The following is a 27,341-nucleotide window of genomic DNA, read 5'->3' as shown; positions in this document are numbered from 1 at the left end:
GAAAACCTCAAAATAGGAAAAAAAAAACAACAGCATCAAAAACAAAAGATATAGTATGGTTCATTTAGCATCTATACTCTGCAGTTCTTTTTTTTTTTTTCCCTGGATTTGGAGATCCTTTTCCATCACGAGTTCCCTGGAACTCTTCTGTGCCATTGCATTGGTGAGAAGAATATAGTCCATCATAGTAGATCAACACTCAATGTTGATGTTACTGTGTACAATGTTCTTCTAGTTCTGCTCATCTCACTCATCATCAGCGCACACAAGACCCTCCAGGTTTCTCTGAACTCCTCCTGCTCATCCTTTCTTACAGCACAATAGTATTCCATTGTATTCATATACCACAACTTGTCCAGCCATTCCCCAATTGATGGGCACCCCCTCGACTTCCAATTCTTTGCCACCACATAAAGAGCAGCTATAAATATTTTTGTACATGTGGGTCCCTTTCCCCCTTCCATGATCTCTTTGGGAAAAAGACCCAAAAGTGGTATTGCTGGGTCAAAGGGTATGCACAGCTTTATCGCCCTTTGGGCATAATTCCAAATTGCTCTCCAGAATGGTTGGATCAGTTCACAGCTCCACCAACAATGGATTAGTGTTCCAATTTTCCCACAGCTTCTCCAACATTTATTATTTTCCTTTTTTGTCATTTTAGCCAATCTGATTTTATTTGCATCTCTCTAATCATTAGAGATTTAGAACATTTTTTCATATGGGAATAGATAGCTTTGGTTTCTTCATCAGAAAACTGCCTGTTCATATCCTTTGACCATTTCTCAATTGGGGAATGACTTGGGTTCTTATAAATTTGATTTAGTTCCCTATATATTTTAGAGATGAGGCCTTTATCAGAAGTACTGGCCTCAAAAATTGTTTCCCAGCTTTCTGCCTCCCTTCTAATTTTGGATGCATTGCTTCTGTTTGTACAAAAATTTTTTAATTTAATGTAATCAAAATCATCCACTTTGCATTTTATAATACACTCTATCTCTTGTTTGGTCAAAAACTGTTTTCCTTTCCAAAGATCTGATAGGTAGACTATTTCCTTTCTCTCCTAATTTACCTATGGTATTACCTCTTATGTCTAAATTGTGTATCCATTTTGACCTTATTTTAGTATAAGGTGTAAGATGTTGGTCTATGCCTAATTTCTGCCATACTATCTTCCAGTTTTCCCAGCAGTTTTTGTCAAATACTGAGTTCCTATCCCAGAAGCTGGAGTCTTTGGGTTTATCAAACACTACATTACTAATGTCATTTACTACTGCATTTCCTGAGCCTAGCCTATTCCATTGATCTACCACTCTATTTTTTAGCCAGTACCAGATAGTTTTGATGACTGCCGCTTTATAGTAGAGCTCCAGGTTTGGTACCGCTAACCCACCTTCCTGTGAATTTTTTTTCATTATTTCCCTGGATATTCTTGATTTTTTGTTTTTCCAGATGAATTTTGTTATTATTCTTTCTAGCTCTATAAAATAATTTTTAGGTAGTCTGATTGGTATGGCACTGAATAAGTAAATTAATTTAGGCAGTATTGTCATTTTTACTATATTAGCTCTGCCTATCTATGAGCAATTGATATCTTTCCAATTATTTAGATCTGATTTGATTTGTGTGAAGAGTGTTTGGTAGTTGTGTTCATAGAGTTCCTGGGTTTGTCTTGGCAAGTAGACTCCCAAGTATTTTATATTATCTACTGTTACTTTAAATGGAATTTCTCTTTCTATCTCTTGCTGCTGGACTTTGTTGGTCATGTATAGAAATGCTGATGATTTATGTGGATTTATTTTATATCCTGCTACTTTACTAAAGTTGTTAATTGTTTCAAGTAATTTTTGAGTTGATTCTCGAGGATTCCTTAAGTATACCATCATATCATCTGCAAAGAGTGATAGTTTTGTTTCCTCCTTGCCTATTCTAATTCCTTTAATTCCTTTCTCTTCTCTGATTGCTAAAGCTAACATTTCTAGTACAATATTAAATAATAGGGGTGATAATGGACATCCCTGTTTCACCCCTGATCTTATTGGGAAGGCCTCTAATTTATCTCCATTGCATATAATACTTGCTGATGGCTTTAGGTAGATACTGTTTATTATTTTAAGGAAAGCTCTCCCTATTCCTAAACTCTCCAGTGTTTTTATTAGGAATGGGTGTTGTATTTTGTCAAAAGCTTTCTCTGCATCTATTGAGATAATCATATGATTTTGGTTAGTTTTCTTATTGATGTGGTTGATTATGTTAATAGTTTTCCTAATGTTGAACCAGCCCTGCATTCCTGGTATAAATCTCACCTGGTCATAGTGTATTATCCTGGTGATCACTTGCTGTAATCTCCTTGCTAATATCTTATTTAAGATTTTAGCATCAATATTCATTAGGGAAATTGGTCTATAATTTTCTTTCTCTGTTTTTGCTTTGCCTGGTTTTGGTATCACCACCATATTTGTGTCATAAAACGAATTTGGTAGAACTCCTTCACCTATTTTTCCAAATAATTTGTATAATATTGGAATTAATTGTTCTTTAAATGTTTGGTAAAATTCACCTGTAAACCCATTTGGCCCTGGGGATTTTTTCTTAGGGAGTTCATTAATGGCTTGTTCAATTTCTTTTTCTAATATGGGTTTATTTAAGGATTTTATTTCTTCTTCAGTTAACCTGGGCAGTTTGTATTTTTGTAAATATTCATCCATTTCATTTAGATTGTCAAATTTATTGGCATACAGTTGGGCAAAATAATTCCTAATTATTGATTTAATTTCCACTTCATTGGTGGTAACATCCCCTTTTTCGTTTTTGATACTGGTAATTTGGTTTTCTTCTTTCTTTTTTTTAAATAAAAATAACCAACATTTTATCTATTTTATTGGTTTTTTCATAAAACCAGCTCTTAGTTTTATTGATTAATTCTATAGTTTTTTTGCTTTCAATCTTATTAATTTCTCCTTTGATTTTCAGGATCTCTAATTTAGTATCTAATTGGGGATTTCTAATTTGTTCTTTTTCTAACTTTTTAAGTTGCATGCCCAATTCATTAATCTCCTCTTTCTCTTTTTTATTCATGTAAGCATTTAGAGCCATAAATTTTCCCCTAAGCACTGCTTTGGCTGCATCCCATAGATTTTGGTATGTTGTCTCATTATTGTCATTTTCTTGGATAAAGTTATTGATTGTTTCTATGATTTCTTGTTTAGCCCATTCATTCTTTAGAATGAAATTATGTAGTTTCCAATTGATTTTCATTCTACTTTTCCCTGGCTCTTTCTTACATGTAATTTTTAATGCATCATGATCTGAAAAGGATGCATTTACTATTTCTGCCTTTCTACATTTAACTATGATGTTTTTGTGCCCTAATACATGGTCAATCTTTGAAAATGTGCCATGTACTGCTGAGAAAAAGGTATATTCCTTTCTCTCCCCATTCAATTTTCTCCAGACATCTATCATGTCTAACTTTTCTAGTAATCTATTCACCTCTTTCACTTCTTTCTTATTTATTTTTTGGCTAGATTTATCTAATTCTGAGAGGGGGAGATTCAGATCCCCCACTAGTATAGTATTACTATCTAATTCCTCTTGTAACTCATTTAACTTCTCCTTTAAGAACTTGGATGCTATACCCCTTGGCGCATACATATTCAATATTGATATTACTTCATTATCTATAGTACCTTTAAGCAGGATGTAATTTCCTTCCTTATCTCTTTTAATGAGATCTATTTTTGCCTGCACTTTGTCTGACATAAGGATTGCTACCCCTGCTTTTTTTACTTTAGCTGAAGCATAATATATTCTACTCCAGCCTTTTACCTTTACTCTATGTGTATCTCTCTGCTTCAAATGTATTTCTTGTAAACAGCATATTGTAGGATTCTGGTTTTTAATCCACTCTGCAATTTGCTTCTGTTTTATAGCAGAGTTCATCCCATTCACATTCACAGTTATTATTACTGACTGTCTATTCCCCTCCATTCTATTTACCCCCTTTGTACTTTCCCCCCTTTCTTTCACCCTATTCCTCCTCACCGACGTTTTACTTCTTACCCCTGCCTCCCCCAATCTGCCCTCCCTTTTTATCACCCCCCTCTCTTTTCTTTACCCTTTTCTCCCTTGCTTTTGTTCTCCCTTCTATCAGTCTCCTCCTTTCCCTTCCCCCTTTGCTTCCCTAAAGAATGAGTTAAGTTTCTTTAGTCCAATGAACGTATATGTTATTCCCTCTTTGAATCAAATCTAATGAGAATAGGGTTGAAACAATGTTCACCCCTCCTTTCTTTCCCTCTATTGTAATAGGTTTTTTTTTCACCTCTTCATATGATATAATTCATCCCCTTCCACCTCCCCTTTCCTCTCTTCCCCATAGACTCCCTTTTTAACCCCTTAAATTTTTTTTTGTATCATCACATCAAATACAATTTATATTTATACCCTCTGTGTAAAGTCCTTCTCTCTGCCCAAATACATTTACAGTTCTTAAGAGTTATGAGTATTATCTTCCTGTGTAGAGATATAAACAGTTTAACCTAATAGGGTAACCTTTTTTTTTCCCTCCCCCTCTGTTTACCTTTTTAAACTTCTCTTGAGTCTTGTATGTTGAGATCAAATTTTCTATTCAGTTCTGGTCTTTTCACCAGGAAAGATTGAAAGTCCCCAATGTCATTAAATGTCCATCTTTTCCCCTGAAAGAAAATGCGCATTTTTGCTGGGTAATAGATTCTTGGCTGCAATCGAAGCTCCTTTGCCTTCCGGAATATCATATTCCAAGCCTTGCGGTCCTTTAATGTTGAAGCTGCCAGGTCCTGAGCAGTCCTGACTGTGGCTCCATGATATTTAAATTGCTTCTTTCTGGCTGCTTGGAGTATTTTCTCCTTCACCTGATAATTCTAGAATTTGGCTACAATATTCCTTGGAGTTTTCCTTTTGGGGTCTCTTTCAGGAGGTGATTGGTGGATTCTTTCAATGATGATTTTATCCTCTGATTCTATGATATCAGGGCAGTTCTCCTTAATAATTTCCTGGAATATGGTGTTTAGATTCTTTTTCTGGTCATGGCTTTCAGGCAGTCCAATGATTCTCAAATTGTCTCTCCTGGATCTGTTTTCTAGATCAGTTCTTTCCAATGAGGTATTTCACATTTTCTTCTATTTTTTCATTCTTTTGATTCTGCTTGACTGATTCCTGGTGTCTCATGGATTCCTTATCTTCCAACTGTCCAACTTTAATTTTTAAAGCATTGTTTTCTTCAGTAAGATTATGCACCTTTTTTCCATTTGGCAAAGTGAATTTTTTAAGGCACTGTTTTCTTCAATGAGATTATGCACCTTTTTTTCCATTTGGCCAGATGAATTTTTTAAGGCAGTGTTTTCTTCAATGAGATTATGCACCTTTTTTTCCAGTTGGCCAACTGAATTTTTTAAGGCATTGTTTTCTTCAGTGAAATTATGCACTTTTTTTTCCATTTGGCCAGATGAATTTTTTAAGGCATTGTTTTCTTCAATGAGATCATGCACCTTTTTTTCCATTTGGCCAACTGAATTTTTTAAGGCATTGTTTTCTTCAGTGAAATTATGCACTTTTTTTTCGATTTGGCCAGTCAATCTTTGTGCTTCCTTTTCCAAGCTGCTGATTCTTTTTTCATAGTTTTCTTGTTTTGCTTTTATTTCTCTCCCCATTTTTTCTTCTACCTCTCTCAATTGATTTTTAAAATCCTTTTTGAGCTCCTCCAGGAAGGGTTTTTGTACCTGAGACCAATTTACCTTCCCTCGTGAGGCTTCACATGTAGGCAATTTGAGGGTATTGTCCTCATCTGAGTTTGCGTTGGCTTCTTCCCTATCGATACCGAAGCTCTCAATGGAGAGGGCTCTTTTTTGCTTCTTACTCATTATTGCAGCTTATTTATTTATTTATTTATTTATTTTTTAAGTTGAGGTCTGCTCTTGGGGCACCAGAGTCCCTGTTTTGGGCTTCTTGTGCAGGGGTATAGGTGCTGTGTATAGGCTTTTTACTCTGACGTCTTTATGGTGTGTGGAGGTCCCCCGCCCTTCACTTCCTGTCTGGGTTCGCTTGGCCAGCCAGGCGACCGCTCCTGGCATCCGTTCCTGCCTGACCCGTTCATCACTCTCCCGGCTGGTGCAGGTAGGTTTTTCCACTGTTCTTCTTGGCCACCAGATTTTTGAACCAGGTTCCAGGGGCCTCAGTTGTTCAGCTGTGGCCCGCAGCTCCTGCTGACTTGCCCCGACCCCCTCGGCGCTGGGTTGCTGCCCTGCGCTGGGCCTCCCTTTTGCCCGAGTCAGACCAACCTTTTCCTGAAGTCTTCTAAATTATCTCTGGTTGGAGGACTGTGTCTCTCTGTCCCTTTGCAGGTTCTGTAGTTTCAGAATCCATCCAGAGGCTTGATTTAATGTTCTTTTTGAGGGAACAGAAGGAGAGCTCAGGCAGCTTGCTGCTTCCTCTCTGCCATCTTGGCTCCGCCCCCTCACTTCCTTCTTGTCTGCTTCTCTCCCTCTGTTCTTCCCTTCTTTCCTTCTTTTCTTCTGCCTTTCTTCCCACCCTACTATTTTTATAGTACTCTGTGACCAACAGCAGTTTAAGACTTGGTTGGCTTAGGAACCTTTCTTAATTGTGCATGCCCCAAAAGACTGACTTTGGGGTTGTGGTTGTAAATGCTGATTGGTTTGAATTCTGCTTTTTTTGCTTCACAAATTGTCAGACATGCCCATTAAAAATAATTCACTTCTGGTTTCTTCATGACATCAAACTTACCTCATTTAAAAAAATTGTTCTTCATTGTATCAGTATACCTTTAGAACATTTCTTTGGCTCAGCCTGCTGGTCATTGACCCCCATCTTGTTGAAATCTGTTTTTCACTTATACTTTGCTTATGAGAAGTATATTTTAGATCGATTGATACATAGATTTGTTTGTTGTATCCATAGTCCCCACACATTCTCATTAAAGTTAAGTTCCCTCCTCATGAGCTAGCCTGATCATAAACCATTTAAAATATAAATACTCACTAGACTATTTAAAAACACACACACACACACACACACACACACACACACACACACACACACACACACACACACACACACACACACACATACCACCACCACCATCACCATCACCACCACCACCAGCAGCAGACTGTGAGTTCCTTGAGGGAAGAGACTTTTTAATATTTCTGAGCACAGTGCCTGGCATGTAGTAAGGGCTTAATCAATACTTGATGACTTCATAGGTGTATACACACTACACACATATTTGTGCAGTGCTCTCCCTCTCTCCCAAATAGCTGACAGGAGCAATAAAAAAAAAACATTCACATCTCAATCCTCTATATATAATTCGGGATACAGAGAAACTTTTAAAAAATTTTAATTTTCCAGAGGACAAAATTTATTTCTAAATATCTGAGTTTCATTAAAATATACAGGAAGAAACCTAAGTCTTTTAGATGAGAAACAATTCTAGTATTTATTAGTGATGTCAAATTAGACTGGATAACTGTCCTGATCATTGAAATTTGAGTTGAATATGTCTTTGGACATATTTATAAAGTTTTATTAGGGGCAGCTAAGGTAGTACAGTGGTTAGTATACCAGCCCTGGAATCAGGAGGACCTGAGTTCAAATCCAGCCTCAGACCCTTGACACTTACTAGCTGTGTGACCCTGGGCAAGTCACTCAACCCTCACTGCCCTGCCCCCCCCCCCCAAAAGTTAGAAATCTTATGTAGAAGTATTTTATTTAAATTGTTGTGCATGCTTAGAAATACATAATTTGTTTGTTTGTTTGTTTTGGTGAGGCAATTGGGGTTAAGTGACTTGCCCAGGGTCACACCGCTAGTAAGTGTTTTAAGTGTCTGAGGTCCGATTTGAGCTCAGGTCCTCCTGACTCCAGGGCTGGTGCTCTATCCACTTCGCCACCTAGCTGCCCCATAATTTGTTTTTAATGATCCAGGCATTTATGATGAAATGTGGTTTAGAGCCCTATTTGAGAAAATCAAGCTTTTCTTCTCTAGATCATTAGTGCAAGTCTGAGTAAATGCAGTGAATAAATCATTATTATGTGCCAGCTGGCCACATCTGTGAGGATGCTTAAAGAGGAGTCAACAAGCCCAGATCAGAAACAGAGGAAGTCAAAGCTGAGAGAGGAGGAGGAGGAGGAAGAGGAAATAATAGATAGAGAATGCAATTGTTAGAGTTTTTATAGGTAACATGCTTATATCATTTTCAACAATCCAGAGTGGAGAAAGTAAATAAAAAGGATTAGACAGTGTGTGGGATGTTGTTGCCTTTGATAAAAAGAAGGAAGTTTAGAAGAGGGCTTGGTTTTTATTTAAGAAAAATAATATAATGAAGTCCCTGATGTGGATTGCATACTTAGTTATCCTGTGCTACTTACTCTTTGCTACCAGGGTTGGGGAGGGTGCAGAGAACAAACCCATGACAGAGGAATGTTACCCATAAACCGCTGTTTTCCAATCCACAAAGTATGAAGAATGCTGAGAGTGATCTGTGTGATCACTAGGAGTTGGAGAAGCCAAGGAGTTTTACCGGCATGTGGTTTCTACAAGTTGTAATGTGTAGTCCTGTTAACCTATCTACCATGGAGGCCAGCTGTGGCAGGTAGTGGAGCAGTAGAATGTGAAATGATAATGGTTCATTTGAGTAGTATGTTTATGTTGGAGATAATCCCCAGAATTTCAACTCTTTGATTATCCCATGGGAATAATGCTAATGGAAGGCACCACTAGTAGTGTTCCTCCCCACTGATCTAGTTTATCTACTTGGTGGTGGGGAGAGTGAGAAGGAGCCAGGCATGCTATTTAATCAGATATGTAAATACAAAGTAATTTGAGGAGGGAGGACTGATAAACAACTAGGGAGTTGAGAAAATACTTCTGCCTAGAAGAAACATAAGGATTTTGAGATGTAAGGAAAGAATGCGTCCTAGGAATAGGAAAGACTGCAAAGGCAGAAAGCTGGAGATGAAATGCTGAGTTTAGGAAATAGCATGTGGCTCAGTTTGCCTAAGAAGGGTGTTGTCGGGGATAACCTAGAGTTGTAGTTTGGAAAGGCATGACTGGTGATTAAAAAAGGAATGAAAGGATTAGAGTGTACAAGTGCAGGATCATAATTCTGAAGGGAGGAAAGTGAAGCCAGAGTGGGATCAACTGGCAGGTGGGAAAGAGATGGAATGACTGGAGCTAAATGGCTAGGACAAGAATAGATGCAAGAATCTGTGGGTGCAAGGATTTCATTCTGGATATTGCTGATAAAATAGTTTTGTGTGATGTAAAGGTCAAGGGTGTATGGTGTGGCTGAGGTACAGTGAAAGATGCATGGCATTCATGGGAATTCAATTGGTTGATGAATTGGGAGGGCAGAATGTTTGAAGGAACATCAACATTTATACTGGAAATCTCAGGTATGGAGAGGAAGATTGTGAGCCAAGGGCTACTGCCTACAGTCCTTGAGAAAGGAAGGAAAATGACCTAGGAACAGATTTGATGGGGTGTTATAAATGAATGGAATGAAACTCAAAAGGGGGGTAGTTACTGAGTGATGGCAACAGAAGAGGAATTTGAAAGTGGCACTGAGGACAGGGCTTTTGCTGACCTCTTTTGTTCTCTTGACTCAATATGCTGAAGTTGGGATAGGAGAGTCAAGAGGGAAGTGCATACATTATTGGAGAGGGTGAGTGGGGAAAACCTGGTTTCCAAGAATGTGAGAAAATAGGAATGTGTGTGTATGGGGGTGGGGGGAAGGCTACAGAAGATAATTGTAGAGGTTTTAATGGGCACAATGGAAGAGGAAGGCAGAGCAGACAGGGTAGTGACTTGGGGAAAGAGTAGGGCTGTGGTAGGTGGAATGAAAGCTGGTTTTATTTTAAAAGGGGAAGATGATTTTATCTAGGCATCTAGTAACTCCACAGGAATTCAGGGAGGAAGAGGTGGGAATTAGCTAGCTAAAGGATAGTAAATGTATCATTAACTGGACCTCTTACCTTCAACTTCCTACAATGATGAAGGAAGGTTGAAGGGGAGGACGGAGAATGTTCTTGATGTCCTGGAGTCACTACTACCAGAGGATATTCCAATATTAACAAGTCTGGTGTCTGTCTTAAGACTTTAGTCCTAGATAAGGTACTAGAGATGAGGAATTAGTTTCTGAAATTATGGTCCAGACCTGGGGCTAGCAATGGTGGCTCTTCCCTGGTTCCAACAGCCCTATAAGTAATAAAAGTTGTAGAGTTGTCGCAGTGAGCCAGGAAAGAGTAACGGTAGGTTTCAGGGTAGTAAATTGGTGGTAGGGTGGAAAGAGGTTTTCCAAACTGTTCTTGGAGCAGTGTGGGGCTAGGGCATCAACTCCTAGTGAATGATGACACTTTCCTGGCTCCTCTGATGCCAAAACATCTGGGATGATGAATATTATGATACCTACTGTTACTGTTATTTATCTCTTTTTTAAAAAGTGGTACAATCTGTGAATGCTTTGTAAAAAATGTATAAACATGTAAATGCCCTATATCTGGAGGCTTGCTGGAGTTTTCATCTTTTGGTAATAGAGATGTGATGTTTTCTGTTAAGAAAGGTGGGGTCAGGGTTGAATCTCCGAGGGAGATGGTGTAATTCATTTTACACTGATAATTGTTTGAGCTGAGAATTAGGGCTCTTGTCCAGTCCCCTTCTTTTATTTTTTGCAGAGAAGCTATTTTCAGCCCCACTCCCTTGACATAAGTAACTGTTCTATCATTCATTATATAATGGTATACAAGCTTTTTAGTTCTCAGTTGATCCAATTTGTGTTTTTATTGTGCTGAGCTTCTTGCTACCACATAGACTGGAAAATTTCTACATCCTTTTCATTTGAAGATTCTATCTCTGGCTTCTTATTTCTTTACTTCTTTAAGCTTCTGTAGTCACATTTTTGGTTGATGTTGAATTGTTTATCTTGTTCTTTGCATTGCTTTAGTTCCTTCTATCAATTTAATATTTTTACTCATACTTTCATTTTTTCATTAAGGAAATCTAGAGTTTCTGATTTGCTTTTGTTTTCTTGGTACTTTTCAGCCTATTTCTTTTTTGTTGCCTTCAATTGGACAATATGGCATTCAAGTTTTCTTCTGCCTATGTCATTTAAGTTTTCTCTCTAGTGGTGTTTGGTCTCTGTCCATTGGAATATTGCTTGATAGCTCCACCTTTCCTTCTATGGTTCTTACTGTGACAAAAACAGCTTCATTTACTATTGTGTGAAAGTCTCGGAATATTTTTAAGCTTTCTGCCAAATATGGAAGGGAGAATACTTTCATTCATGATGATTATAGCATATTCCAGGTCTTTTAAATTATTTTGTTTTTCTATAATTGGTCTGCTAGTTAGATTCACTCCTTCAAACTCAAAAAGGCCTTTTTGGAATTCTACTTTTAAGTATGGCCAACTTTTCAAAATTATTTGAGAGATCAGTGTAGTTTTTGTTACCTTGTTTCATTGTTAGGTTTTATTAAGCAAAAAATTACCGCATTCTTGGGGTTCTCAACTTTTTTCTCTTTAGACTGGTAGTTCCTTCTACATAATTTCTTCATCTGATCTTAGTTTAGGAGATAGATGGATGGCCAGATAGATGGATGGTTTTTTTGGGGGGGGGTTGTGTTTTTGTTTCTTACTTTGCACTCTTTGGGCAATATATTATTATGTTACCTGGAGATGAGGGTAGCATTGACAAAAAACAATATGAAGCCCTTGCCTATAGCTACTGAGATAGGTTTCTAATTTTGCTTTGATATAGTATTGGTACATTATAAAGTTTGCCCTGTCTTTGCTTGACATTGTCCTCTGGACTAAAGAATTTCCAGTAGGCAGGTTAGTGATGTTTGTGTTGTTGATGTATCTTGCGTTCTTGACGAGAACACAATGGAATGCCCCCTACTTTTACTGTCTTCCAAGTTGAGCTGATCATCTTGATGATTTTGATTAGGGCCTGCAATCTTATGCCACCCTGACTATATCTAAGATTCTTAGAAGTTTCATCATACTGCCTTGTGTGAGATTAAAATTGGATATTAGATCATAAATCTACCCTACTTAACCTTTCCCTTAATTTATCTCCCAGACTAGTAAATGGAAGAAGCTTCTGGTTTTCTAGATAGAGCTTTTATTGTATGGTAGTCACAAGGTGATGTTGATTAGAAGGATAGGAAAGTAGAAATACAATACAAATCGTCTTAAGTCTAGGCTTAGTCTATATTCCGTATAAAACTCACCAAAAGCGGAAGGCCACCTTTGGGGCGAGAGACTGAGTCAAGTGCGTGCTGTTAACCGAGAGCCGGGCCGAGTCAAACTCCAGTCCCCGTCTGTCTGTGCAGCGCAGCCAGGAGACCAGCGGAGCAGGAAAAAAGGCCCCACTTCCATTCTCTCCTTGCCTTTTAAGCTCGCACCCCGGAAGTCGAGTGCTTAGCAGGCAATCTGGCGTGCGTCGCAGGCGGACTGGTGTGCGTAGCTCATGCTGTTGGTCTCCTCCCCAAAAGGGTGGTCCTAAAAAAAACCTGGCATCTCTCCATTATCTAACCAACTGTTAAAACTTTTTACCACATTCCCCCCTTTTGTTCCTCAAGAAACAAAATATTTCCTTGACGGAACAGTAAAAAGAATATAATAACTATTGCTAACTAATAATATGTGAACAACAATATAGAAAAGGAAGAGAGGAAAATTTTGTCCAGAGGGGCGATTTTTTTGTCCTCATGAACCGACGCTTTGACATTAGTCTTGCAAAGGGAGAGCCTCTGCAGAGAGTACATGTTACAGATAGTGTATATTATAACAGAAAGGAGATAGTAAAAACTAACAACATATAAAGTCTCTGAGTTCTCTTGTCTTCTTGAAGTGGTAAGATGTCATCAGGAGGAAACTGGATTCTGGTCTGGAAAACTGGATTCTCTTCTTTAACTGTTTGAATTGCTGTATTTTTACTAAACCTTAGCATAGCATTGTCAATGATCAAATTAATAAATTCCATTACACTTGGTTGCCAACCCACTCTGCAGTATTCACAGAGCTCAGCTGGCCTTTGTTTTAGGGTTCCTTTTAGGTCTTCACAGCTATCACCTCAGTCTCAGGACATGCTGAGTCCTGCCTGGAATTGCCCCATTTTTTCATTGCCACCTGCCCCTCCCCACCAGCTCCATGATGTGGATGATTATTTGGCCTATAGATGGATTATAATAATTATTATTGTCTTATTCAATGTAGTTCAGCAAGAAATAGTTTCTAGGATATGTTACTGTGCTATTTCTCTTTAGCTTTTAGCAGATTATAGGTGGATAAAATTATTTAATTTCATAATTGAAAAAAGTTTTGAGATGGAAGCTAATCTTATCATCACTATTATTTTCTAACTCATCATACTTACCTCTACCTTATGTATTCCACTTTGATACAGAACAATCCTTGAAACACGATAACAGACGTACTACAACCAGTGGTGTATGCTACCTTATGTTCTTAAGGGCTTACATTTGTTACATAAAAAATATAAATGTACTCACATGAGTTAGTACTAGAATTTTCTAATGCTATTATTCTGAGCTTTGTTGCCATTTAAAGTTGTTTTCATTTACATAGTTGCACTGTAATTGTTTATTTTGTTCTCTGGTTCTGTTTTGTTTACTTTGTATCTCTTCATATAAGTTTTCCTATATTTTGGAGGGGTTTCATAGTTAGCATTCTTCATGGTATACTATATACCATAATTTGTTTAGCAATTCCTCAGTTGTTGGATTAAATTATTTTTGCTATGAATATGTTTGTATAGATGGGTCATTTCATGTTGTCAGTAACCTCTTTAGATTAAAAATTTAACAGTTACTGCTTCAGGGATATAAACAAATTTGTAGCTTTTCTTTGTAGTTGTTTTAACTTCCTTTAAATACTTAGGAAGGAAGTTGATATTAATGTAAATAAATTGTCTTTTCTAATGCAGATACTCTAATTATCATTTAACAGTATGCAAAGTTGACACAAAATATTGCCCAAGATTTGTAGGTTGTGAGATTTGTGTTAGTGGTTTTTTAATGAAACTGCTGAAATTACACATCTTGTGCTGATTTAAAAAAACAGTCATTGTTATTAGATGGAGATACTCAATGAATAGTACTTAAAAACTAATTCTCTCTTGGTAGTTATGTAGTTAGAGTTTTGAATGAAGCCTTTGAGTCAGTCTGTTGACTTAATCACTAATTATTCCTCTTAGACTAAAAGTTTTTTAAAGTTGTGGTTAATTTTATTTTTAGAAATGCTAGCTCTGATAGGCTTTTGGGGGGGGAGGCAGAGCAATGAAGGTTAAGTGACTTGCCCAGGGTCACACAGCTAGTAAGTGTCAAGTGTCTGGGGCTGGATTTGAACTCAGGTCCTCCTGAATCCAGGGCCAGTGCTTTATCCACTGTGCCACCTAGCTGCCCCAAAAGGCTGGTTTTTTTTTAAAACACCTTTTGTCTCTGTGCCTTTTATTTTCACATCACCACAATTTCTTGGAGAAAGTCCTTCTCCTAGATTGAACTTTCCTTTAAAACTAAGAGAAAAACTAAGCCATTTGGACAAAAATTTTGTGTAACCCGGAGGGCCAGGAATAATTAGCCATGTTTTATTCCTATTCAGAATTGTTCTATTCTGGAACACATTTTTAGATGATAAAAGTACAAGATTTACACATATTGGTGATAAGGGCTAAAATTCTAGCTAGTCTTTCTAAAATATCTAATGAGTGGTTGCCAATAAATTATAAGCTTTAGCAAGAGTTAGACTTTTAATCATTTATTAAGGAGAATAAGAATTTGGTAAAGAGAGAGAGAGAAAGGCCTAGATTCCTATCTATTAAAGGGAGAGCGCATTTCTAGCTCCCTTCTCCACCAGCGTCCTCAGGAAAAGAGCCCGAGTCAGAGCACCTGGCTCCCCCTTCTTCCCACCAGCAAATGTCACTTCCTGACACCAAAGAAAAGACCCATGGTCTTGCCCTCAGAGACGTTCACCTCATGGCGCAGCTTTTCTACAGTAAGTCCTCCAGCAGGTGGCATCATTCCAATCATTACAGTCCCCCTTTTGTTTCCTCAAGAAACGGGGCGTTTCCTTGATGAAACAGTCAAAACTAACAGAATATAATAACCTATGCTAACTAACAATATGTTAATAACAATATAGAAAAGGAAGAGAGGAAAGTTTTGTCCAGAGGGGCAATTTTTTGTCCTCATGAACCGACGCTTTGACATTGGTCTTGCAAAGGGATGGCCTCTGCAGAGAGTACATGTTACAGATGGTGTATATTATAACAGAAAGAGAAAAAGAAAAAACAACAACAACAAAACTATTCATTTAAAGTCTCTGAAAGTCTTTTCTCAGATGCCCTCTAGGTGTAGTCGTGGAATGGAAGTCTTTTCAGGGGTTGATGTGTGGATGCTGGTAATCAGCCAGGAAAATTTCCTACAAAATTGAGCTTAACACAACTTTAAAATAGCTTTGTCAATAATCAAATCAAACAATGAAAGTTCTCAAAAACATGTCTAAGAGAATTCAGAATCTTAGTTGTTACACATGAAACATATATTAAAACAAAAATCGAAACATTCTTTAAAATTAATATTACTACAGTCCCCCCTTATGGAGGGTAAATTGAGAAGACAATTGCTGCAATATTAATTTCTAAAAATAATTTTTATCTTTGTTTCATCACTTTTTGCATCACCTGCCTGATTATCCTCATGCCATTATGAGAAATTTAAAAATCTAATATAATTGATAACAGGTGTCAAGGCCAAATTCAACACTGTATTTATCATGACACCTGAGATAATTATGGGGGTTACCATAAAAGAACAGAGAAATGATGGGATATGAGCATTCCCACACTTGAGCAATATATACTGCCCACCTAAAATAGGTGGATGGAATATATGTCCATGCCACTGAACATATTGGAGGAAACTGAGTCAGACTTAATCAGATGCATGGGATTGAGATGTCCATGGCATCAGGCATATAGGAGGGGGCATAGAAGCCAGGTGTAGAATGAGATGGGTGGGATGAATACTTCCAGCCATCTGTACAATATTGTAGGGAAAAAGAGAATAAAATATTAAACCAAGAGAATCCAACCTCAACATTTTTCAAAAGCCATTCCCTCAGCCATACCTTGACTTCATATATGTGTCTCCTCATGTGACAGTTCAGTGTCTGCTCTTGCATGTATTCCTCTTGTGACTGGATGGCATCTTGGCCAGCTGGCATCTGATAACTCAGAATAAAGGCAATTAATGTCTTAAATGATAAGTTCCCATAATCCAAGTCTCATATGGATTTAAAAATTGAGGATAATAAATGATCTCAAAAAATGTGAATACATCTTGACTCAGAATATAATATATAATTAAGCAACAATTTCAAATAATACCCCTTTTTTATACCAAGTATACAATTACTTTTGTGAAAAACATATTTAAATACAAAAGCACAACACAATCTCAAAGAAAACTTTTTTTTTGAAAAAAGAAAACTTTTACAAATGTCCCCCCCTTTTTTTTTTTGGAATATGCTTATCAAAAATAATACTTCTAGAATCAATTTACACTTGCCATGGCAACCAATTTGCCAGAGAAATGCTTTAAAGAGTTTGATCAAATAATCAGTTGAGAAAAAAATAACAAAAACAAATAACTCAGAATATGGGACCACAATACTCCTAGAATTAACATTGTATTATGAAATCAAAACCATCTTGCAATGTTTCAAAATTAGATAGATGAATGAATAGAAGAAAATACACATGGAACAATGAAAGACAATGAAATTCAAACCAGCAAAATCTAAATGAATATGAACTTAATATTAATAAGAGTATTATAAAATATAAACTTGATCACATGACTATAAAAAGCTTTTACAAATATTCTCTTTTTAAAAAAAACTAAGTATAACACACAATTTCAAAAGTATGAAAATCTCTATGAAAATAAACTCATACCATTAATTTTAAAATGTATATGTAATAGCATAGAAATCCTATGTAACCTCTGAACTGACATTAATACTCTGAGTGAATTCGGAACACTTTTGATTCCGGTATCTAAAATCCCCAAATACCTTGCTGCTTACTTCTACAGTTCTGTAAAATATGTACCCTTCCATGGCAAAAGAAGTGGAGTCTTGAACTATGTTGATTGTCATTCTTATTCAGCTTAAGTTTTCCTTCTTTAACCCCTCTATATTGTCTGTCAGTTTTTCACCATACAAATAAATGCTTTATAAGGTTACTAATTAAAGACAAATGCAGATTAGCAAAATTATGAACAAAAGGAGCATATCTGGAATTTAGAGGGTTTTCTAAGGTTGTCTTAGAAACACAGCCAGGCTGGGAAAGGACTGAGCCTGAAGCTGCAAATGTAGTTAGAGAAAGCTGCGCATGCGCATTAGATCTCTGGACTTCCTGGGCAGGGGAATCAAGGGGCTTGGCCATGGGAGGAGTAGAAGGTGGGGTCTGGAGAGGAGGGAAGGGACCAGGGCAATTTGAATCAGGCCTGGGTTCTCCTCCCCCCACTGCTTCTAGAGGTTGGGTCGTTGCCTCCAGGCATGCAAAATTACAGACTCTCAGCATTAGAATTTGAAAAAAATGCAGGAGTGCAAGGTTTCTCTGAAAAAGCATGGCTGGGAGAGAGGGGCATATTTATATTCCCTTGTGTGAGCACCTTGCTGGCTCTTCTAACAGAAATAAAAATAGAAAATCCACAAGAACAAAGCATTAACATGATCTTATCTCCCATTTGTCTGGTAAAACAGGCTAAACTCAAAAATAGGGTAATTAGGGAGTTTAAAATGTCCATTTGAAAAAATTTAAAGGGAAAACACCTGGCAATTCAGCAGTACTTCGGATTTAAAGGGACAGGATAGGGGAAATTTCTTACCCAACCAGAAGATCAGAAGAGTGAGGTTCAGCTTTCTTCTTCGTGGTCAGCCATCTGTTAAGGCTAAAATTCTAGCTAGTCTGTCTAAAATATCTAATGAGTGGTCACCAATAAATTATAAGCTTTAGCAAGAGTTTAGACTTTTAATAATTTATTAAGGAGAATAAGAATTTGGTAAAGAGAGAAAGGCCTAGATTCCTATCTATTAAAGGGAGAGCGCTTTTCTAGCTCCCTTCTCCACCAGCATCCTCAGGAAAAGAGCCCGAGTCAGAGCGCCTGGCTCCCCCTTCTTCCCCCCACCAGCAAACGTCACTTCCTGACGCCAAAGAAAAGACCCATGGTCTTACCCTCAGAGACGTTCACCTCATGGCGCAGCTTTTCTACAGTAAGTCTCCAGCAGGTGGCGTCATTCCAATCATTACATTAGAATATTCTGAGTCTTGGGGAGAGGTTTTACAAGCTACAGAGATGTAGTGAAAATTGCTTCAGATCTGACCAAAACAAGAGTAGATTTACACAGTCTCAATATTTGTATTCTTTCACTGAACTTTATACATACAAATTCATGAGTATAATTTGATTTCCTTTATATTTATAACATTGTCCTTTCTCTTTAGTAATTGCTTATATCAGTTTTGTGTACTTTTTGTCTCATGAGATCCTCATTAAAAGGAGATTAATTTTCTTAGGCTATTTTATTCATTGTTAAAAATAATTAATCTGACTTATAAGTTTTTAAGTGGTAATAAAATAGAAATTGCTTGGAGCCAAGGAGTCTGCCTTCAACTTGACTATAAATAATATTTTAAAGAAACATTCTTTTAACACCATCATTTGGACTTGTTTCTCTAAGAAACATGGAATTTTTCTTGTAGTTATTTTTGATGTTGATTTTTGTAGTATTTTGATTTTAAATTTCAGAGGCTTGATTCGCCAACATTCTTTGTATCTTAAAAAAATTAGAGAGTTTGTTAGGGGTGTGATACTATTATAAGCAATTCTAAGTAAGAAATTACATCTAGCATGAAATAAATTAGGTTCCCAATATGCTTATATTTCTTTTCAAATCTATTTTTTGTGTGGTATTAAGAGCTAATAATGTGGGCAAAGTGAAGAGATACTGTATCAAAATTAACTATTTTTGTCTACTGATTAGCAAAGCTAATTTGCTACTAGCTAATTTGTTACTAGCATTTGACTTTGACACAAACATTTATAAAGTTAGTGTGTGTTCTTTTCTATAATGTGTTAAAAATCTTTCAAGAAAAGTCACTCAGCTGAGGCCATGGGATTGGTTCTTTGTTTCCTTTATGTTCATCCAGATGGCATTGTTCCTCTTAATAGATTTATTCTGTGGCATGAAATATCAAGAAGGCTTATAGGTCAACAGAAAGGTACTATGTACTAATTAGGAGAATCCCTCATTGTATATACTAACTTCTCTTAAATTTGCCAGTTCTTTTCATTTGCTCAGTAGCTCAGTGTTTGCCTACTTTGGAAGGTACAGAGGAGAGACAAAATAGAGGAAGATGTTTTGTAGTCACTTTTCACTCTTCTTTCTGCCATTCTTTGTCTTAATCAAATCATATTAGCTGTCCTTAGGAAATATTAATTTTTTTAAAATAGTATTTTATTTTTCCCAATTACATGTAAAAACAATTTGTAATATTCATTTAAAAAAAAAACTTTGAGTTTCAAATTCTTTCCCCTTCTCCCTGTGATGGCAAGCAATTTGATAGGTTATACATGTGCAATCTTGCAAAACATATTTCTTAAAAAATATTTCTAAAATGTAAAGAATTAATTGTTATTTGAAGTTTTTATGCCTCAGTGCACACTGGCCTGAGGCTCCGCAGGCCTCACGGTACTCCACCCACTGGTTGTAGCCCTTGCCAGGGCTCTGGCACCTCACTTCATCACCACTCGCTGACACCTACATGGTCCTGGCAAAATTATAATGATTGGAATCCTAGTGAGGGCAGTCATGTGACTATCAGAGCAGCCATCCCATTGGCTGGGACTGTGTGGGTTGTTTCTAGGTTTGGGGAGGAGAATTGGGCATTCTAGGTGGAAGCTGGAAAGCGACAGGCGTTCTGCTGTGTATTTTCAGCTGATTCCTGGGCGGTGGTGTTTTTCAGGTATTATAATTTCCCTTTCCCCATTTTTATTTCCTTTCCCTTGATCCTGCTGATCCTGTTTGTGTTTTTTTTTTAAGTTCATTCTTGTTAAAATAAATATTGTTCTGTTTTGAGGGAGGCTGCCGGTTTCCTTCCTTGCCCCAATATTGCGGCGAGCCGCTTAGCTAGCACTCCCCAATTAAAAATTGGTCCCCACGGAAATAACCTCCTCTTATTCATTCTTTGCTACCATAGTCCAGTAGGTCTGTGATACATATTCAAGGTGCTTGTTTACTGTGCACCATGGTGTGTTTTAAGCAGTTCACATTATTTATTCATTCAAGGCAGAATTTTGAGGTAGGTATTTTATGTCTTGGGAAGCCAAGCCAAGTCATGTCATTTGGAGCTTTGCTTTATGATGTCTCTATTTGACAGCATATTTCCCTGGTGCTTGGACTAGGCTTTGAAGAAAACGATCTTTTTGCATGAAGTAAAATCTGATACTCTTGCCTAACCTGCTAGTGCCTGCCTCCTCCAAATTACTTTTTATTTGTACTTTATTTGTTTTCCCCCAATAAAACATAAGCTTTGTGAAGCTTTTCATTTTTGTCTGTGCAACTCATGGGCCTAATACAGTGTCTGTCATATAGTGGCCACTCAACAAATGCTTATTCAGTAAATTAATTCCTTCTCCACATCCTGCTTAGTTTCCATAGAAACTAATGGTATCCTGATGATTGATCTCCTTTCTTTTGACTCCACCCACTACTAATGAACATTGATTCAGTCAATTATGGTAGACGAATTGTATAGTATACTTTAGTAGTGAGCTAGACTTCATATTCAATATGGCCCATAGGTGATCCAGATATTTTTGTAATGTGGTTATGCCTTTTTTTTTTTAATGAAGAGCAAATTAAAGGAAATTTTCCTATTTGCACTGGGGGGAAAAAACTGCTGGATACACATTTCTGTTATTATTTTCACATGTATAATGTAAAATACAGTAATATGCAAATGCATAGTGTCTGCATATTATATTCATGCCATAAAAACATTTAAGAGCATTTGACATCTGTCTCTAAACATGGGAATTGCATTGATAATGTGTTGCACATGCTCCATACCATGTTAAAATGTAGTCTGGCTGTTTGGAGCCTGTTGTGAAAACCAGAAGAATAGTATTGCACAAATACTTAAAATGTCAAGAGTTTTAGTGAATCATCTGTGAGTGGCTTTGTGACTATAATGTCAGATTTTTCTGAAAAGACCTCATTTATATTTATTGAACAAAGATTTTACTCTGATACAAATGATGCAACACAACTTTAAAAAGTACATTAAAAATTCTCCTAAAAAGAACTTTTAGTGATAATATTTTATGGCTGGTATGATCTTTCTTTCTTTCTTTCTTTCTTTCTTTCTTTCTTTCTTGCTTGCTTGCTTGCTTGCTTTCTTGCTTTCTTGCTTTCTTGCTTTCTTTCTTGCTTGCTTGCTTGCTTGCTTTATCCACCTAGCTGCCCCTATTTTTTCTTTTTTTCAAAATATTTTTTAATCTTTTATTAAACAAGTTGTGCTGAAGCCTGGGAAATTGCTCTTAAAGAAGGGTTTTTCTTTAAGTGTTAAAACCATATAGGTGGGGCAGCTAGGTGGCGCAGTGGATAGAGCACGGGCCCTGGAGTCAGGAGTACCTGAGTTCAAATCCGGCCTCAGACACTTAACACTTACCAGCTGTGTGACCCTGGGCAAGTCACTTAACCCCGATTGCCTCACTAAAAAAAAAACAAAAACAAAAACATATAGGTACTTTTTGTTTGTTTAACATTTCATAGGTTCTTTCCTCAAAGCTATTTGGTATTTCCCACTAAATCTATTTAATGCAATGATTTTTTTTATTATTGTTATGGTACTCAGAGAGAATTTAGATGAAGATGTTTTATCTTCTCAGATATGAAAGTATGGTAGGTCCTGTTAAATATATATTTTTTAAATATATAGGAGCAGCTAGGTGGTGCAGTGGATAAAGCACTGGCTCTGGATTCAGGAGGACCTGAGTTCAAATCTGACCTTAGACACTTGACACTTACCAACTGTGTAACCCTGGCAAGTCACTTAACCCTCATTGCCCTGCCCCCCCCCCCATTAAATATATATATAAACCATAAGTGTTAATAGCATCCATTAACCTCCAACAAGTTATATCTTTGCTTTTTAGATACTGTAATGTGACTTCAGTGGATCCTCAAATGATGACCTTTAAAAAATGATTAGTAATCCAAAAATTCCTTCACGAATAGGTGGTAAAGCAGAGTAATACAAGGCTTATTTTACAAAGCCAATTCACTCTTGCTTAATCAGGCTATGTGTGTAATTACAGTTTTCCTAATTCAGTTCAATCCATTTTATTCATTAGCATCTGTAAGATATAACAACAACAACAGGACAATGTTCCTAGTTTTCACTCTGTGCATTATAAAATTCAATCTTCTTTTTATCTTGGAGGAGCACCAAGATAATAGTAATTTTGTCTGTGTATAACGTGAATGAATGAAATTTTTAAAAAGTAATACCTTTTGCCAGAGACAAACCTTCATGATTTTTCTGAAAGTGAAATTAGAGGTTCAGACCCTCAGAAATCTCAGAATTGATATTAGGTAGGATGATTGCTAAAGAAAAAGGAAAGCTTCAGAGAACAATTATTTTATGAATATGAATGCATATATTAATTCACTTAAGATTGTGATTTTTTATTTGTGAATCAATATAATTTGTATTTTGAAATATTTTGTTTATTATATTTGTTCTTATACACAGCAGTGGGTAGGGCCCATTGACTTCTATACATTCTACAGAGAGGCATTTAATAGTTATCTCATAGAGCCTTGTAGGTCATCTTTACTCCAGGAGATTCATATGTGACCTTTGCAGTCCTGAGGTAGCAGATTCCTGGTACTGCCTTCTTGGTGTAAGAATAACTCCTAATGCATAAGTAGATTGGTATTCCCCTCCCCCTGCTGCCCCCCCCCACCAGTCTAGAATTGAAGTTAGAGAAGAAACCTGGGTATTTATTAAATATCAGTGTTTATAAAGGAGTAAATGATATTGCACCACATTATTGCTGTTAAATTGAATTATTTTTCTTTTCCTATCCATTTTTTGCTCAGAAATAAGATAAATATTACAAGTTATTGGGCTTATTTGAATATTTTCAATGTACTAATCATAGTCACTAGGTCTTTAACATAAATCCTTTGACTCATAACAGTACCAGTATATATTTATATTTGACCCTCGAAGACAAATGTTTGCACTTGCTTTAGGATAATTTGATCACTCTACTGGATCATTGCCTTGTGGCAGAGGGGCTTGAATAGCTCAATGAAACTATGAGCTATGCCATACAGGGTTACCCAAGACAAACAGATCATAGTGGAGAGTTCTGAGAAAAGAAGATCCACTGGAGAAGGAAATAGCAAACCATCCCAGTATCTTTGGAAAGAAAACCCCATGGACAGTATTAAAATGTTAAAAATTATGACATCAGAGGATGAGCACCTCTGGTTGCCGAGGAGCCTAGTGTACTATGGTCCACGGACCATGTTAGATAAGTTCAAACAAAAAGTTTAGAAGCTTTCTCTAGCTCAAATAAGCCTTTCTGGCTAGTAACTGAATATAGGTAGACCTGGGTTCAAATCTTTTCTTTAACACTTACTATTAGCCATGCAAATCACTTAATGATTTTGAACTTCAATTTCTTCATCTGTGAAAGAGAGATAATGGTATCTATTTAATAAGGATGAAATTATACATATATGCATATTTATGATTTCACATATTTTTTAAAAACCTTGTAAGCTGTTAAAATGCTATATGAATGTTCATTGTCGTTTTTATGATTATTTATTATTTGAATGAGTATTGACCCAAAGTAATTTCTATTAAAGGTGTTGCTGTTATGTATCCCTGTCTTACTTTCCAGCTATTCTCCATTTAAAGATGGAGTTTTTAACTGCCATGTCTCAGGTATCTATCTGTTCAACCATGTCTCATAACAGACCACAGACCTGCTGAAGCCTTTTGATTCATGCACTACCATTCCCATTAGCAGGTACAGAATAAGTAACAGGGCTCCATCCTTCATCTCTAAATCTATAGTAGCCTATGACAATCTTGTATTAAACCAATGATCAAATCCCCTGACACCAGACATAGTTCATGACACCAAAAACACTACAGAAAGATTGCTTTCATGCTTGATGGCAAGGGTGGTATTCAGTAGGTTGTGTGCTCAAATATAGGTTCTGTGCCAGTCAGTAAACTTCTATGGCTGGGTAGACAAAGACTATAACCAAAATTGGTGGCTCCCATTGGCTTCTGAATGCTGTACAGATAGGCACTTAGTAGTTGTCTCATGTGGCCTTACTCCAGAAGTGACTAGATGATCTGTTGAGCCTTGGAAGAGGGTATGTTCCTGGTACTGTCTGCTTGATTATCAATACTTTGTTTATATACTGTCTGACATAGATGTCTATTATACTTATAGACTTTCCATTTGTTGCACTGATTACTTTAAAAAGAGAGCTGAAACTGTTTTGCTCCATAGTTGAAAATGTGATACATTGCTCTTGTGGTCTCTTGTATTAAATTGTTTTGGAAATGTTAAATCTTTTCTTTCCCTGAAACTTACTTTATCTCTGACCACTTTTTTGCTCTGTGCATTTTATCTTAGTCTAAAAGCAGTAAAATTTCAACTGATCAATAAACTTTGTAATTGCCTTTATTTCATGGATTCTGTGCCTTTCACTAGACCCTCAATAAATATTTGTTGATTTATATTTCCTCTTTTCCAAAACATAAGATGGTATAATGTAAGCTTAGTTCTTCCCTCCTTTTAAAATGAGATACTGTTGTATAAAGTAAATATACTCCTCATTACCATTTTTGATGTTTTGTCTTGATCTTTATTGCCTACGATTTTAAATGTTGCCAACAGTACATAGCCAGATTGTCTACCTAAATATTCCTTTTTTCTCTTTGTACAGGGGAAAATGCAGTGTTGCACTTCTGAATGAGACAGAATCAGTTTTGTCATATCTTGATAAAGAGGTAATGGATGTAACTTTAATTTGATCCTCCTCGCTTTAGAGTATATTTTTGTAAAAATTAAAATGTTTATCAACTTCTGATATTATTACCTTGATTCACCATTCACATCGTATTAACCAGAATCATCCTCTTTTTTTAGCCCTTGTTGAAAATGTTTCAGGTGGGGGTGGGGGGGGTGTGCCATTTGTTAGTAAATATAGCACATTGGATTTTGATCTGTAGCTGATCTGTCTTATAGTACAGCTGAAGAAAATATATTTAGTAAACTAGTGTCTGTATATACCAGTGATCACTGTGTAAACTTGCCTTTTAGAATCCTTATGTCTTAATTAAATGCGTATCTGATTTTAAAGCAGAATTAAATTTAGTTGATTTTAAAATTACTTTTACTTTGCTTTTTTATTTGCCTGACAGGTTTTATATTTGAAATGCTGATGTTTAATATGATGATGAAATTGCTCTGAGAATAACATTTGTTCATGAAGTAAAGATAACAGAGCAAGTATTCCGTTTTAATATAGGTTTTCTACCTGTAAGCTTAGATACACACACATTCACATATACATGTGCGCATACACACACATTTGTTAAGTTTTTCTGTTAAAGAATGAAGAAGAGATTGCCTAGCATAGGGAGTAATGAGCTGGCCTTGAGTCTCTGCCTTAGGAGATCTGGGTTCATGTCTTATCTCTGCTACGTAACCAACAGGGTGATACTAGGACAAGTCAGTTAACTTCTACATCCAAGGCAAATTTTTAACACTCTTAAGTTGCTTAGAAGGTGCTGACCAGGCAGGGGACCTGACTAGCCAAATCTGGTGCTAGGATTGTGCTTTTGTGGACTACTTATCTCACATAAAGACTTAAATCCATCTGTTTTACTACATTAAAAAAAATACAACATAGCATAGTAGATAGATGGCTGACCTTAGAGTGAGGAAGATCTGGGTTCAATCTCCCCTTGGTCACATAGTGGTTGTGTGACCCTGGGCAAATCAATCTAAGGCTGAAGTTAAAGGAAAGGTGCTCATTTGCATTGCCAGATGAAGTTCCTCAGAAGGAACTTCCTACTTTTTTTTTTTTCAGAGCAATGAGGGTTAAGTGACTTGTCCAGGGTCACACAGCTAGTAAGTATCAAGTGGCTGAAGCTGGATTTGAACTCAGGTCCTCCTGAATCCAGGGCCAGTACTTTATCCACTGTGTCACCTAGCTGCCCCACCTTCCTACATTTTTAAAATCACAAGTTTTATTTCATAATAGAACAAATACTCAAGTTGTACTGAATGCCAGTTCAATGTGCCATCTATAATTTCAAATATACTTGATAATTGAGCCATTAGCAGCATTTTCAGTGCCTTTCTATTTTTACAAGGATCTTTAAATATACAATCCATATGTTGGCTCCCTCTGGATAAGATGGGGTCCTATGAAATTTTTCCCGAAATCCTATGTGTATGTAATCCTGCCCCACAACCTTCATATCCCACATCATTCCATAGTCTTATAGTAGCTAGTTCAGTCATGCATGTAAGTAGGAAGGCTACTAGGAGATTGGATCCAAGTGGGAGACAGATACAACATCACTGCCAACAGTATGCTTGGCTTTTGTGCAAACTGAAGTCCTAGAACACCACAGATTTAGATGGCACAGAGAGTACTACATTGAATGGATAACTAAGGGAGTACAAAGAAGAGAGTAGGGCTGTCCTGCCTGAGTATGCTTTGCTTTATCCCAGAATGTGTGTACCTAAAAATAGAAATGACATCTCTGCAGAATCACTGGGCAATTTCCTCTGCTTTGATTGTTTTTTTCTTCTTCAAGGGTCAAAATCCATCTCATTTTCAAGATTTTCCCTGGCTTTTGAAATTTTTTAAAAAACAAACTCATAAATACTTGGAATAACCTAAATAACATTATTTGAAGGAAAGTTTGTTCCTCCTATGATTCAAAAAGTAATAGAATTTTAAAGCTGAAAAGAATTGTAGGCACATTACTTATAGGACCCTAGGTTTTTCATGTCTTAAATTCTCAATTTGCTATTGTGAGATTAAGTTTCACCAGATTAATACTACTTTTGGTTTGGATTACATGAACACCTTAAATATATACCTAATAAATATATACCTATTTTGCTTGAATTATGTGGCTTTTCAT

The 27,341-nt window shown here is 36.6% G+C and overlaps 1 protein-coding gene across 4 annotated transcripts in view; it reads left to right on the top strand.

Annotated features, from left to right (window-relative positions):
• The window catches only part of MTA3 (metastasis associated 1 family member 3), a 223,845-nt gene that overhangs the window by 93,748 nt on the left and 102,756 nt on the right, over positions 1–27,341 (top strand). For all 4 annotated transcript variants that reach the window (XM_043987809.1, XM_043987807.1, XM_043987806.1 and 1 more), the window contains exon 5: positions 25,124–25,187. In XM_043987809.1, coding sequence (XP_043843744.1) covers positions 25,124–25,187 — 64 coding nt within the window. The remainder of the gene's footprint in view (positions 1–25,123; positions 25,188–27,341) is intronic.

Source organism: Dromiciops gliroides, chromosome 2 (assembly GCF_019393635.1).
Source record: "Dromiciops gliroides isolate mDroGli1 chromosome 2, mDroGli1.pri, whole genome shotgun sequence".
Taxonomy (NCBI): Eukaryota; Metazoa; Chordata; class Mammalia; order Microbiotheria; family Microbiotheriidae; genus Dromiciops; species Dromiciops gliroides.
The sequence above is the reverse complement of the archived record's forward strand: the minus strand, read 5'-3'. Positions and strand labels throughout refer to the sequence as shown.